General features: G+C 44.7%; 1 protein-coding gene across 6 annotated transcripts in view; it reads left to right on the forward strand.

Annotated features, from left to right (window-relative positions):
* LOC147628717 (kinesin-like protein KIN-4A) overlaps nucleotides 1-16,184 on the forward strand; it is a 40,688-nt gene that overhangs the window by 12,058 nt on the left and 12,446 nt on the right. For all 6 annotated transcript variants that reach the window (XM_086813949.1, XM_086813954.1, XM_086813948.1 and 3 more), the window contains 11 exons: nucleotides 144-260; nucleotides 522-602; nucleotides 688-759; nucleotides 864-963; nucleotides 1,050-1,081; nucleotides 1,280-1,377; nucleotides 4,506-4,583; nucleotides 4,723-4,959; nucleotides 5,159-5,321; nucleotides 5,401-5,553; nucleotides 7,221-7,586. In XM_086813949.1, coding sequence (XP_086670075.1) covers nucleotides 144-260; nucleotides 522-602; nucleotides 688-759; nucleotides 864-963; nucleotides 1,050-1,081; nucleotides 1,280-1,377; nucleotides 4,506-4,583; nucleotides 4,723-4,959; nucleotides 5,159-5,321; nucleotides 5,401-5,553; nucleotides 7,221-7,433 — 1,344 coding nt within the window. In that variant the 3' untranslated portion in view covers nucleotides 7,434-7,586. The remainder of the gene's footprint in view (nucleotides 1-143; nucleotides 261-521; nucleotides 603-687; nucleotides 760-863; nucleotides 964-1,049; nucleotides 1,082-1,279; nucleotides 1,378-4,505; nucleotides 4,584-4,722; nucleotides 4,960-5,158; nucleotides 5,322-5,400; nucleotides 5,554-7,220; nucleotides 7,587-16,184) is intronic.

Consider the following 16,184-nt stretch of genomic DNA (forward strand, 5'->3'; position numbering starts at 1 on the left):
CTAGGAGTCCCAACAAGCTTACACTCCTCACTGGGATAATAAAAAATGAGGAGTTGATTTAAGACATTGTGTGTCCTTCCTGTCTTTGTGTAGAATGAGGTGATGCATATCCTCTAAAAGACTATTGGTTGATTTGCTAATAGCTTGCAGAGCTGAAACAAAAGCAAGACAATCAAGCCCAGCTTCTCAAGCAAAAGCTCCGTACTGATGATGCGGAAAATCACTTGCAGGAGGAGATCCAGCGCATCAAATCACAAAAGGTACAAGGTCCATGCAACTAGTTGCTGAACCAATGCTATGCATGTGCATCGCCGGTGCATGGACGCATACACATGCCTGTACACCCACCTGCTAAGCATGCACACACACCTGCTTGCAAGCATGCTCATGCACATGCACATGCACACCTTTTGTATTTAGTCTTTTCCTGGGTGGCAGTCAACTGTACTAATGCAAAACAATGACTAGCAGAGAGTTTACCAGGATGACATACTGTGGCATGCTTATCTGTTAAACTTTAGGTTCAGCTGCAACATAGAATCAAGCAAGAATCAGAGTATGTTAGATATTGGAAAGCTTCCCGTGAAAAGGAGCTCTTGCAGGTGACATGCATGGCCTTTCTCGTTATGAGCAAGACAAATTTAGTGTATTGTTGGGTGTGAATCACTGTGAAATACATGTAAACAGCTCAGGAAGGAGGGGCGCAAGAATGAACATGAGATGCTCAAGCTCCAGGCTCTCAATCAACGTCAGAAAATGGTATGATTGTCTGTGTTTCCACCCTCTTTCTGCTGCTATGATGGTGTATGGCTTGAGAAAGATGACTTGATTGAAACAGTGAGTGATGCGGCTTTTGCCAACAGGTTTTGCAGCGCAAAACAGAAGAGGCTGCATTGGCTACCCGTCGTTTGAAAGATCTCCTCGAAGCTCGCAAATCGTCTGCCCGAGAAAGTGCTAGTACCGGTAATAATTGAGACTCTTGTTTTTTAAAGGTGAGAGGGGAGGAATGGTGAGTACCTTTCTAAAGGGTAGCATGTTTTGACTTACAGGGCCGAATTTTGCCAATGGATCAGCTAAACAAGTATAAGCTCTTATCTTTGACTTCAAATTATTTTCTGATATTTAAAAAGAAGACACAGCCTACTTGTGTGTCCTATACTACATTCAACTCACGCTTGTATCAACACAAGTAGCTTCTAGATGCTTCGGGAATGCTGTTGCTATTATTCTTTTGAGACGTTTGCAAAAGTTGCTAATTTTTGGTTTACCATAATTATAGACGCATCAAAAACCATTACAGCAATCTGTGGACCAGGAGCTGGAGGTTGCAGTACATATTCATGAAGTTCGCAGCAATTATGAAAAGCAAACTGAATTGTAAGTATTTCCTCTTCACTTCATTTCAATCTTCAGTTGATAATCTTCAGAGCATCAGGACTCTCCACCACACAGAGACGGATTCGTGAGGTTCTCCGCCGACATGACACACTTCCATCACAAAGGCTTGACATTCGCTCGAGGCGGGTATCGTCATTAGCTGATCACAGCATATCTCACTCTACACAGGATCATCTGTTGATCGCATGTACTGTCAGATGTTTTCATTTTACTTTTTCTTTCAGTTTTCCATGGCTCAGTATATCCATGGTACCATTGTATTACTTCTGGTCTCATAGACCCTTGGGGTCTTCCGTAGACGTTAATATAACTCTCTCTCTCTCTCTCTCTCTCTCTCTCTCTCTCTCTCTCTCTCTCTCTCAATTCATCACATGGCGGAGATACTTGCATACACACCTATCTTTTGGACTGAGGTGTGCGATTGACCAGATCCGTACATCCTCCCATCAGCTGCGGATAGATTACAGTAGCACATCGGATGTGAGCTGTGTCACACAGAGGCTGAGATAGAGGAGCATTACATATGTAGGTGTTTGGTATACTACGAGATCAGGGGTAGATTTCATTCTCTCTTCTGTGATGGATTTGGTCCACTTTCTAGGGTCATGGACTACCAAGACTTTTTCTAGTTCATGTGGTAAGGATGGGGGTTTGATAAGTTCTACTAGGATCTCTTGACTGACCGAGATTATTGGCATCTCCCAATTTCTTTTTCAGTCTACTCACGTGAAAAACTGGATGAACTTTAGAGCTTTCTGGCAAAGCTAGCTTATAAGCAACACGACCTACTTTTATAAGTATTGTGAATGGACCACAATAACTTGGAGATAGCTTCGGACTTCTCCCCATTTTCAAAGATTCAGTGTTCGGGAACCTTTAAAAGCACTTTGTCACCTTCTTCAAAGATGATCTGTCTACGATCTTTGTCTACACAAGAAGTACAATAAATAAGTATTCGCCGGGGGGAGGGGGGGGGCGGCCCTTTCCGGCCCCAGTGCTAGTGTCATTTGTATTTCCAGTATTTCCAGTATTTATGTTGCTGATGTTGTTTCCATTGTTTAATATGAGTTAAATTAGGTGTTCTAAATATGTCTATATTGTGTTCCGATCTCTAGGCCTCCTGTAGGGAGCGGTCACAATATCACTGGCTTCTTGGGACTAGGCAAGGTCCCCTCTTACTTGGGGACTTCAATGGTAGGACCAAGAGTGAGCAGATATAGATGTATGATTTTGAGGACCCTGTCACGTTGCAAGTAATAGACCAGGATGGCACAGGGCTACATCGGATCTCACAGGACCATGGAGCCATCACTTTTTATGGGAGATGCCTCCCACTGCTTGGCTCATGCCACAACCTTGCTATCTATAATGGGATGGCACGGTGGCTTGCAGCATCAGGAGGGCTTACTAGTTTTCCATACAAGGGGGGCACGAGCATAGTCGATTATCTTATGGGATCGCCGGAACTAGCCTTGTTGATACCTAAGTTTGCCATCCCACCATACCCACTTGGTACTGACCACAACCACCTCGCCTTCACTCTCATCTACACACCACCTAGCCCAGCACAGGCACCACCCATCTCACGCTACACCCAAATCCATTTCACCCATGATTGTGATCTTATTTATGCAAATTAGCTCTACCATTGTCTCTTGGATATAGACCCATCTGCACCCCTCACCACCCTCACCTCACAGCTCACAACAATCATCCACACTCTATGCTCTAGAGCCAAAAAACCATTGAGTTCATGGCGGTGAGTAACTTTCTATCAAATGACACAGGCCCACGTACTATGTGGGTCCTGTATGCAAAACTAATCACGAAAACCTCATCATGTGTAATCCTGCCCTCTCAGGGTACATATTGTCAATATCCACCTCCTACAGCGGTGCCCGCTCTATGGTGCTGGATTATATTCCAGATCTGAAGCTGTCGAGAGGATGACTTGGATCTCTAAGGGGGAGAAAGAAATATTTCATTAATCTCTACTAAAGACCTCAATGGGTCTATGAGACCAAAAAGTGTTACATAAGCTTCATGTGTAAACGAAAGATCGCAATGTGGAGATAAAAGGTGCTGTAAGGAAAATAGACCCGTGTACTATGCAGGTACTACATGTAGAGTGAATGGTGAGTTGTACGGCGGTGCTGCTCATCCTATGTCATCTTCCTCTATGGCAATTTACATGGAGGCAGTGTTCACTGCTAGAGGTGGAGCCATTCTGTCATTGGAAGATATCTCAAATTTGGATCAATCTGGATCTGACGGCAAGAGGGCATAGATCTTGGAGGATGAGGCATCTGACTCTCAGAATGACTCTGCTCATTCAAGGACAACTCCAAGGATAACTCCATGTGTGCGAGGTGGTAGCAGGTCTCGAGTTCAGGGGGCACTATCTTGGTGGTTGCAGGTGTTTTATCTGTGGTCTCTCAGTCCCCTCGGATGTCGGCTGGGCTGAGAATCTATCATAACCATGTGTGGGGTCCAAAGAAGTCAGTGATGGATGAGTGAGTGGTATCCTGCTGACCTTGACGCCTTGTCTGTAGCCTCCCTAGGACCTCTTGGTGATGGCATAGCTCTAGTAAATAGAGGCCCAAACATCTCTGATCTCTGTAGCGCACCACCTGTGTGCGGGGGCCAATCCCCTCCTTGAAGAGACCTCCATCATATCTCATAGTACAGTGGGCATCTGAACAGGCACTGCTTCTCCATCTCGACCGACTTTGCATAAACTGTAGAGCCATGCCTCTTGTGGTATGCCCTCTGCTCTCTCTGTCTCCATTGGTGATAAGATACCCTCAATTGACCAATAGCAATCCTCGTGGCATGGGACGTGTCTATATAAATATCTTGGTTTCTCAATGAAACCATCCTCCATGACCAGTTTTTGAATGCTAAGCTACTTGCAATTGTAGTATGTGTCTATAGAAATATCCTGGTTTCTCTATGAAACCGTCCTCCATGACCAGTTTTTGAATGTTTAGCTACTTGCAATTGTAGTTACCAACAGTTGAAGAGATATAGGCTGGTCTAATCAGGTAATTGATTCAATACAGCTCTTAAAATATTGGACTAACCTATTTATTCTGGAAATGTGACAGGAGGGCTTCTTTGGCTAGAGAACTTGAGAAGTTGAGGCAAGAGGAGGAAATACACCAAAACATGCTAGAATCCAGCAGGTATAAGTTTAATGAGTAGTGAATAATGATGTTTTTGTTTCATGTGCATGCTTCTCTGAAAGTATTGTTTGCCTGCGTTGATGCTCACAAAGGTACTGATATTACATGGTCTACTCTTTCATCCTTTCTTTGATCACAGCCCCTCAGCTTCAGCCAATTCATTTACCAATACTGATGCTAGACGGGCAAGAGCTGAACTGCTGAAGAGTATGCTAGATAGTTCTTCAAATGCATTGGTTGCAATGGCTTCAGAGCTTTCGGAGGCAGAGGAACGCGAACGGGTTTTTACTGGCCGAGGTCGCTGGCAACAGTTGCGAACTATGGGGGACACAAAAGGCTTGCTTCACTATGTCTTCAGTACAGCCGTAGATGCCAGGTTATATTGAATTTCACTATTCATTAAATTCTGTGTGCCTTTGTTGTGAATCAACTTGGGGCTGCATGAATATGTATAGGCATGCATCTGAATGTGTGTGTGTGTTTGGCTATGCCTGTGTCTGTGTCTCTACTTATTTCTCCTAGATAAACATCTTTTCAGCATGGCAGTTCTTTAAACAATGAATATTTTTTTCCAGATGCCAACTTTGGGACAAGGATATGGAGAATAAAGAGTTGAAGGAAAATATTGGCAAACTAACAGAGATGCTGAAGCAGAGTGAGGCTCACAGAAGAGAAGTTCACCGACAGCAACGCCTTACAGAGCAGGCCATTGCAAGAGCCATTGCAACATCCACTCAGGTCAGGAATGGTGAAACCATTTGTTGCAGTTCCGTTTGGTTAGAAGCCTCTGCTGACAGTTTATTCAAAATACTTTCAGGTTGGTTCAGAAATTTCAAGGGCACGAGGGATTGAGGAGGTTTCAATGAATCTATCGCATTTACGAGGCCTTGATTCTCAAGAATACTCAGCACCCAACCACTCCGACTTGTTTTCCACTGCAAGTGTGGGATCTCTGTATGAATTAAAAAAGGCATGTTCAGACTTTTTTTTTGGGTCTTTTTTATGAGACGTTGATTGTAAATGAACTGGCATTTCTACGTACAGCTTATCATCATGAAAAACTAGAGGTGTCATAAAAAAACATAAAAATACGTTTTTTGCCATGCAAATGGGACTTCCAGTTGTGTGTCTCCTCCTCATCTGGCTCTCTAGCTCTGTTGGAATTCACATTCTGGAAAAACAAATGGAGTGTCCTCTCACCTTCTTTGTCCCTCATGAGTCTTCTTTGTGGCATTTTCTCATGCAAATAGAGTGCCTGGTTCTCATCAATACTCCATAACTTGGAAAAGAGGACCGAATGCCTCTCTTAGTAGGCAGTGGAAGCAGGCCTCTGATCTTGTGAGGATGGTGTGCTCCTCAGTCTCAACCTTATGCTTGTCACATACCCTGCATACTTGTAACTCTTGATTCCTGCATATTGGCGCCACCTCTCTCCCAGCCTCAATGTGGAGCCTGAGTGGTGACACTGTAATTCTGCACATGGAAATTATAAAAGCGTAAGTGCTTGTGACATATCAATCCCTGGGTATTCTAGCATGTAGATAAACCCTTCTGCAGGCACTCTTAGAAAATGGCCTTGGTACAAGCTCTCTTTTGAAGTTTTGTATATGCTACCTCCTCAGAGGGTTGTAGTTTCTTCTCAAGCAGATACTTTCTTTTTACTAATTGAAGGATCTTTTCTTGGTGAAAAAAGATGTGTCTCCATACAAGCTCTTTTTGAAGGGGATTGTCTCCGGCTGACTGACTGATGCGATGGAAGACCTTGTGAGGAGTGTCTGGAACTTGTTTCCACCTGAAAACAGCCACTTGATCTCTCGAGCATCCTTGTACCCAAACACAAGAACGCGCGCATAGTTACTGGCAGCTCACCTCCCAAATATAGCTCGCACGAGCCATGAGGCTAGCCGATGCCGAGACCATGTCCTATGGTGTCCCATACCACTGCAATCCACCCCTCCAAGGTGTCGGCTAGAATAAAAGTGTAGGCCTTGCTTGGATTGTGATCCCCCTCCGAGGGATAATCACTTATGAGTTCTCAAATCACTTATATAGTCCTGGGGATCTAATAATAGACTAAAAGCTCACTTATTAACAGTTATAGGCTTTCACACCATCTTATGTTTATAAGTGCCCTTAAGTCACTAATAATGTATGCCAACCTACACATTGGCTTCCCTAGGCATAAACCTAGCCACAAATATACTTCACCTGTTATGATCCATGGGGCGATAACATTCTCCCACCTTTAAGCTAGGCCCCCTTCTCAACCAATAGAAAAGTTGCTAGATATAAAGTGCGAGAATCATCTTTAAGAGACTCGACAATCTCCCATGAGTCGTTGGCTTCAGTACAATCTTTCCACTTGGGATCAATATTGTTGCATGCTTTTGTCCTGTTTTTGGTAGAAGTTGTGTTTATACATGTTATATATTTTGTTTCCTAAACCCCTCATAGTTGGTAGCTAACTTAAAGAGAAAGTGTGCTTATGCATGAGTGTGATCACTGTCTCGAATACATAGCCGTACAGGTAGGCATTTGTTATTTGTGCATCCTTTTCATGCAATGCTGTTTGCTATGTGAAACACAATTCAATCTCCAAAGTGGCATCAGTATTTCTAACCATCATTGTTGATGCAGGTTGTCCCTAGAGGGACACGCATTGGCGCAAAACAAAGTCATCCACAAGTAGGCAAGCTGTTGAGGTGGAAAAGGAGCCATGAACGGTGGCTTTTACAGTTCAAGTGGAGGTGGCAAAAGCCTTGGCGCTTATCAGAATGGATAAGGCATGGTGATGAATCCTTAACTAGGGCAAGGCCATCTAGGTTTGCAAGTACACTAGAAATCAGATAATATGACAAGATCCAATCTAGGAGGAGACGCATGAAAGGCAGAGCTTGAGGAGGATCCTTCACACGCAACAGTGAACATTAGAAGCCCAATCAAAGAGGCCTATGAGATCCATTTTACAGCCATGGATATTGGAATTGCTTAGAAGAGGATAAGGTTAGTTTATTGTTAATCAATGAGGTGTTGTACATGCCCCTTTGCATTCATCAATGTGTGTGCATGTGTGTGTGTGTGTGAGAGAGAGAGAGAGAGAGGGAGAGAGAGAGAGAGAGAGAAGAAAGAAAGAAAGTTGTATTAACGTCTTCAAAAGGCCAAAATGACCTATGAGACCAAAAGGTTACATCATGGCCATGAGGTACACCATCTTGGGTACAAAATAGTAATAAAGAAACATAACAAAAATCTAGAGCTATAAAATCTGATCTAGGTACATGAGCAGAGAGCTCTAATATCACCCTAATACATTCCGCATGGGCCGCTATCCATCTTCTAATTATCTTCTAAAGACCCAATGGGTCTATGAGACCAAAGTGATACAATGCTATCCATGGTATGTCTCATCATGGAAAAGGAAAACAAAACAAGCATAACGAACATAGCTCTCTGAAAGTAGAGGCTGATACAATGATCGTTGTGGAACAGAAAATAAAATAGAATCAAATCAAAACTATCTCAGTGGAGAAAGAAAGAAAGTTATATTAAACGTCTTTTACAAACCCGATGGGTCTAGTGGTACAATGCTGTCCATGGTATGTCTTATTATGGAAAAGGAAAACAAAACAAGTACAACTAACATAGCACTCTGAAAGTAGAGGTTGATACAATGTGGGAGTACATGGGATATATAAGCACTAGTACAAGAGAATCTCATCATGGAGTGCTTGAGAATATGAAGCACGAGCGAGAAAGAGAGAGACTAAGCGTCTACAAAAGATCCAATGGGTCTATGAGACCAAAGTGATACAATAATGTCCATGGCATATCTCATGATGGAGCGGAAAATAAAATAGAAATAGAAACAAAACAAAACTATTTCACTCTGGGGAGAGAGAGTTATATTAAACATCTTCATAAACGTAATGGGTGTATGGGACCAAAGTGATACAATGCTATCTATGGTATGTCTCATCGTGGAAAAGAAAAACAAAACAAGTACAAATAACATAGTTCTTTGAAAGTAGAGGCTGATACAATGATCATCATGGGGTATAAGCTCTAGTACAAGAAATTGTCATCATGGAGTTCATGACAATATGAAGCATGTGGGCCCTTGGGCACCTCATCCTCCGGCAGAGAGTACACCTCTCTCAAGTATGTCGAGCATGGGGTTACTATGTATGGTCGAGAGGTCCCTGTTTGTCATAGTATGTGGGAAGGTGGTGTGATGGCGGTGGAGCATGTAGTGGATCTAGAGCTGATGGGAGGATCGTGGTTTGTCCCCCGTGGGCTGGGGACACCAAGTACGTCGAAGCACGCAAGCCCGTTCCAAAGTGACTCCTTCAGGACGTGGCGGAGTTGATGTATCTCGTGGTGGACCCGTGGGGTCCACTATATCGATATCCACTCCCTAGGTCGGGAAGAAAGTGGTGATGGGTTGGTTGGCAAGGAAGGAGGGGTGGTGGCTGTGGCCGACACTCTATTAGGAGTGTATCTCTGTGTCTGCGAAGCTCGAGTAGGAAGAGTCCCAGGCAGCGTTGGTCCAAGAAGTCCATGATCTTGGATAATGGGCCACAACCCTAATGGAAGAGACAATGGTACCTCCCGCGGATCTCATAGTACATTGGGCAGTGATAGGTATAGTGCTACTGTGTCTCGACCCGTGTGATGTGTAATCTGCAGATCCTCCTCTCCCGAGATCTCCGTATGAGCTCTCCATTTGTGAATATTTGCTCTTTCTGCCTTGTCTCCACCCGTGGGGGCATACTTGTAGCTGCGGCCGATTGCGATTTGCATGGCATCTAACATGTGAAGCCATCCTATGCGAGCTTGAGGAAATGATCTGTGTAGAAGTGTATCTTCGATAGGAGCTCAGAAGGTGCAATCAATGTGCTATGTATGTGGAGGCTGAGGAGGTTAAACCGGACAGTCTGGTTGACGTTCTCATGGGAAAGCTAGAGAAAAGGGGAGTCGTGGCTGTACTGAAGAGGTGGGAGTGGTCCATTTGGAGCCTGTTTCTTGAGAACGAGGTGGAAACTTGGGCATACGATGCTCCAGTGTCAACCTCAAGTGTGCGATGTCGTGAGGACTCCAAAGAAAGCCACGGGTATTTGTGGGGTTTCATCGTGTTGATGCAGTGGAGGTAGGTGACTATCAGACGTCCACCTCCATTGGGCCTGCACTCTGCTTGAATGATTGATGGTTTGCTGCGAATCATGCGAGAGAATTTGTGGCAATGATGGCTTACTCTTGATCATGCATGAGAGCATCATAACTTGTAGTACTCCAAAATATCAAATTACCAGCATTTGGTACTAGGTTCCTGGAAGTGAGCGTGAAAACATTCTCTCTCGAAACAAGTGAGGTGAGCGTATCCCTGCACCAAACTTGCCTTGGTGGTCGGGGCATATGATAAAAGTGGGCCAATGAAAGTGATCGCGAGCTGTACATATGATTTTACCATCTCAGCCCGTCTCCTCTTAATGATGGTGCAGAGAGTGTTAGAATTAGTGCATCTCAATGTATTTGGGCTGTACCTATTTTATGGATATTTTATGTATATTTCCTTGTTTAGTTGGTTGTGGACCTGTCGGCTTGTCCTAGAGGCAGTCGGCCTATTCACATATGCACTATATAAGGAGGCCTCCCATTTCTCACTTTCTCATTCAATCCCTTGCACAAGTTCAACACTCCTTGCTGGCTAATTGCCATTGTAAAGCCTTCATGCTCATATAAAAGGTGATCTTGTCCACAAGCTCTCTCTACTCTCTCTCTCTCTCGTTCAATTTATGCTTCCGCTTGTGCATTCTCCAACATGGTATCACTCACTCAGGTTCAGGCTGCTCCACTATTCTGTAAAAATCTGCCCGCCATCTCTTTCTGGTGCCTTGCGTTCTCTTCCATAATTCCTCCTGGCTGTGGATCAATCCCTAACAGTAGTTGTGTTTCACTACTCTACTGCGTTTTCTAGTCCAGCCAGCCTTTGTTTGCTGTCGGCCAGTGTGCTTGGCTGTGTTTTCTTCTACAGAGGCAAACTGTGAAGGTTCTTGGCTGCTTTTTCTTCTACAGATGTGACATGCAGAGGATTGACCGTAGTAAACAACCTTAGGTTAATACTAAACTTCACTTAATGATGCTTAAGAGATAGACAATGGTGTCAATGCAATGCAATGCAACTATATTAAATGCAATGGTTACAACTGAGATCTATGCTGAATATCCTTCTCAAAATGAGAGAGATATGCTGCATACTGATGATGATGACTGATTCCTTCTCCAATGCTGAGGTCCACCCTTGGATGCCGGCTTTCCTCTATGTAGGAGGCAGGAGATGAACTGTATGCTGTGCTGAATATACTGGCTACTGTCTATATGCCGAATGTATTGCTGATCTGCTCACTTCCCTTGCTCCCTAGGAAGGAAACACTGAAGAGAATATGAGATCACCTGCTGACATAGTCACAAGGGACGGTGACGGGGGACGGGGACGGGACGGGGGACGGCCATAAGTAGGGAACGGGGATGGGGGAGGGAACGGCACTCAAAAAATACTTTTTTTTAAAATTTTTCTACTCTACACTTATTCTACTTTGGAAGTACATCAAAATGAGCACAAATTTACACTAAAAATGGTAAGCTTTTGAGTCATATTAATAATTAAGACTTAAGTAGATACAAAATGAGTCATGACTCAAGAGTCTTGACTCAGGAGTCAGGACTAAGCCTTAAGGAGGCAAAATACATGGACGGACTCAAATGAGTCAATGACAAAAAAGTGCTGAAGACTAGAGGCTAGAGGCTAGAGCTAAGTAGTAAGGCCCATGAATCATGATCCATGAATGATCATCCACGTGAAGTGCTCGCCTCATGGTCATGGGTAGCTTGTGCCAAAGAAGCATCAAGCTCATCCTGATTCCTCAGTCTCATCCTCACTGGCATGCTGCTCCTGCACCTCATCCTCTTGTTGCTCTTCTTGTTGACTCATCTCCCACTCGGTGAAGGAATCTGCCTTCTTGGTCACGCTCTTGCAAAGCATTCGCAAGTTCGCGCTGACGAAGACAAGGTCATTGGCACGCTCTACCCCGAGTCGGTTCCTCTTCCTAGAGGCAATGTGGCTGTAGGTACTCCAAAGTTGCTCCAAGCAAGAGGAGCTGACGGCCTGGCTAAGTATGCGGATGGCAAGCTGCTTGCAGCTCCGGTCCATCTGAACCATAGAGCAGCACCAACTTTGGAGCGGTCAACCTGTGCATCATGACAGCCATAGGAGCCATGAAATGACTTGTACATCGAAAGCTGGTCCCTGATCTTGCGCCTAACCGATGCATCAGGCACAAGACGATCCAAGATGATCCTCCATCCAGCGCTCACCTCCCGGTCGCTCTCCTGCTTGTTGCCTTGGAATTCTGGGTCCACCACATAAGCTGCTGCATGCAATGGAGAGTAGTAGGAATTCCACCTTCCTAGACACAAGGCATGGATCTCCTCGTATCTGTCTTCGTCAGGCACGAAGTCTTTCAACTTCTTTATCATGCGATCCATGGCCTCGTAGACCTTGCCTATGCATGGTTGCATAGCGTCTACAATCCTCAATAGGTGGACTATGGGCCTCACCATAGCATCTGTGGTCTTCACACGCTCCCACCAAGAGGCGTCATCCGCCCGTAGCCTACACTGTTGGCCAGTGTTTGTATGGGACTCTTGCATGGCGACAAACTAGTCGCTAAGGAAAAGCCCCCTCAAAGCACCGCTACAATCCTTCAACCGGCCCAACATGAGAAAGTTATAGGCAAACCAGGTGTCGGAGTATTTGAGGAGAGAGAGACAGGACCTCTTGTTGAACCATGCCGAAGTCTTTGGTGGTTGAGAAATAAAGGAGACCATGGTGTTGGCCTCCTCAATGAGCGGGCTGATCCATGGTAATGCCCCGATGTCCTTGAGGAGGTTGTTTAGGCAATGAGCCATACAAAAGGACACCGTGACATGTCCATACATACCTTGGGGAATAGCTCCCGCCGCCCTATTGGAAGGCTCCCCATCCGCAACAAAGCCCACTACATGCTCGGGGCCAACGATCTCCATGGTGGTAGCCCACTCCGCCGCAAGCACATCCGTGCTCTTCCCAGTGCCGGATGCATCATGAGATGAGATAAAGTACATCTCTCCGCGGGAATATGCAACCATGCCGTGAATACTCCTCTTGCGGGTGTCACTCCTTCCATCCACAATGAGGGAGACTCCGTTCCTCTCCCATTGCCGCTTTGTGTTGTCGGCCGCTTGCTCTACAATGCGCTTCTCCTTGTCGAGGAATGTAGTGCGCAAGCTCTCGGATGAGGGGGGCGTATAGGTTGAGCCATACTCCCCAATCTTCTTAACCATGACCTTGAAGTATTCCGACCTATTCAAGAAAGCAATTTACTAATGAGAAGTGGACTAGGATGATGAAAACATGAATGATGAATTGGCAATGATCGATTGCACTTACCTAGCCGCTTGAAAGGCAATGTGGTGGTGGAAGAAGAAGCGGGCCACCGCCACCGCCATATCCACCTCCTCCTTCAACTTGGGGTTCCAATTCTTCCCAAGTGTAGATTGTAGCCGTGGGCCACATAATGATTGAGAGGCCGTGGAGATGGAGGGTGCCGGTGTCGTGGATGGAGTAACATTCCGACTTGATGGTGAAGGTGATGGTGTGCATGATCCCGATCCACCACATGACTCCATTGTAGAGGCTTGAGTTCCGAAGGGAGCTGAGTTAGGGTTTCATGTGGGAGACATTCACATAGAAGAAGGGAGAGAGAGAGAGAGAGACATATGTGGGGATAAGTCAACTCAACAAGTGAGAGTGTGTGACTCCCCTATCACACATGTATATTTGCACTAGTACACATAGTGCACTTAGTACATTAAAAGTACTAAGTGTACTATGTACTATAACTTATGGGCTTGTACACACTACAAGGGTGGGCATAATGCCTTTATCCCAACAACCTCCCACTTAAAGGCAAAGTGCCCTTAAATGAAGGAAAAGAAAAATCAGCATGTACATGATAATATACAAGGCCATATCAAGGCTGAAACTGGCCTCATCCAATGCCCATCAAGTGTCTGCAATGAGCAAACCGCTCTGGAGGCAAACTCTTTGTCAACAGATCAGCCGGGTTGTCATCCATATGAATCTTAACAAGCTGAATTTGCTTGTTCTCTATCACCTCTCTAATGAAGTGATACTTCACATCCACATGCTTCGTCTTTGCATGAAAGACAGGGTTCTTTGCCAATTGGATGGCACTCTGACTGTCACAATGCAACAATGGAATATCCCCTGAATAGCCCAAATCAACCACTAACCGAGATAGCCATAATGCCTCCTTGCAAGCCTCTGTGTGTCACGTGCACACCAGTCAGGTGTACAGTGACATGGCATCATTCTATGGCATCATTAGCATCAACAGGAGTCATCAGGCATTATTCAGGCATTTATGCAATTTTATAAGCATTTATGAGGCAGCATATTCAGCAGTATAGATCCATTTGGATCTCATTGTAACCGCATTCATTCATCTAATATAGCTGCATTGCATTGACACCAATTTGTCTATCTCTTAAACATCATTAAGTGCAGTTTAGTCAGACTAAGGTTGTGATTACTACGGTCATAAGCACTCACATGTCACATTGGTATCAGAGCGTTACAGGGTAACCAGCCTTAGAGCATGTTCAGTTCATCAGTCATTCAGTCAGACATCATTTTTATCGCTTCCGCACAGTTAAACCCAGTTCTCAAAATTTTGCAAGCCACGCTTAGGGATTTTCCCTTAGGTCTGCATTAGTAACCCATCCATCTGCATTCTTGCACAGCATATAGGGTTGCACATGGCTTGCATAGTAGTCATCTTAGCAGTCAGTCCTGCATACATGTTACCCATGAACTCTTAGGAAAGAATGACATCCATCATCAAAGGAGCACATAAGTTTTGGGCTTCAACTGGCAGCAGGGGGTTTTCTCTTCCACAGAAGACGGAAGTTTTGCTCCAACATCGCCTCAGGAGGTTCAGAGCTTCAGGTACGACGGAGATGGTAGGTGAAAGGTTTCCACAGGCAGGTCAGGGGTGACTCAGGTATTTGCCATTCAGTTCCCGCAGTACATGGAGTCTTGGCTCAAAGGATTTCACTCCTGCAGACGGCCTCAGTCCAAGCAGAAGATAGAAGGGGGCAGTGGTTCGGAGGAGAAGGATCACAGAGTAGTCGAAGGTTGCCTGGTATCCACCCAACAACAGTTTAGCAGCGGGGAATGTCACGTGCACACCAGTCAGGTGTACAGTGACATGGCATCATTAGCATCAACAGGAGTCATCAGGCATTATTCAGGCATTTATGCAATTTTATAAGCATTTATGAGGCAGCATATTCAGCAGTATAGATCCATTTGGATCTCATTGTAACCGCATTCATTCATCTAATATAGCTGCATTGCATTGACACCAATTTGTCTATCTCTTAAACATCATTAAGTGCAGTTTAGTCAGACTAAGGTTGTGATTACTACGGTCATAAGCACTCACATGTCACACTGTGGCTGCAATATACTCGGCCTCTGTAGTAGATAAGGCAGTGCACTTCTGCATCCTGGATATCCATGACACAGCACCTCCTGTGAATGTAAACACATAACCGGTAGTAGACTTCCGGTTATCTGGATGACCGGCATAATCCGAATCCGTGTAACCATGCACTAATGCATCCTGTTTGCCAAAGCAAATGCACATATCCTGTGTGCCCTTGAGGTATCTCATGACACCTTTCATTGCTTCCCAATGGTTCTTGCCAGGGTTGGCCATGTATCTAGAAACCACTCCCACTGCAAATGCAATGTCCGGCCTGGTAGCAACCATGGCATACATGAGACTGCCACAAGCTGAAGCATATGGAATCTTGGCCATATCAGCCCTGTCACTATTTGACTGTGGGCTGTCCATAGCACTGAGTTTCACATATGGAGGCAAAGGAGTACTAGTCTTCTTCCCCCCATCCATATTGAACCTCTGCAAAACTTTGCCAATGTATTCCTTCCGAGACAAATACAACACATGCTGATTTTTGTCCCGAAGTATCCGCATACCCAAAATGTGATTAGCATCACCCAAATCCTTCATATCAAAGGTCTGATGCAGCCTCTTCTTCAAGGCATCCATCTCTTTACGAGATTTCCTGGCAATCAACATATCATCAACATACAAGATGAGGATCAATAGACTGCCATCCAAAGCTTTCTTGGTGTATAAGCAGTGATCTATGTCACTCCTCCTGAAATCCTGGGATTTCATGAATGTATCAAATTTATGATACCATTCCCTTGGTGCCTGTTTGAGCCCATAAAGACTCTTTTTCAGCTTGCATACAAGCTTCTCCTTTCCATTTACTGCATAACCCTCTGGCTGTTGCATATATATCTCCTCATGGAGATCACCGTGAAGAAAAGCAGTCTTCACATCCATCTGAATCAAATCCAGATCATCATGAGCAACCAAAGCTAATACAGCTCTAAGTGTGGTCATTTTGACCGCTGGAGAGAAGATCTCATCAAAGTCCACACCATAT

This window comes from Cibotium barometz, chromosome 19 (genome assembly GCF_041138505.1).
Source record: "Cibotium barometz isolate CiBa-2024 chromosome 19, ASM4113850v1, whole genome shotgun sequence".
Taxonomy (NCBI): Eukaryota; Viridiplantae; Streptophyta; class Polypodiopsida; order Cyatheales; family Cibotiaceae; genus Cibotium; species Cibotium barometz.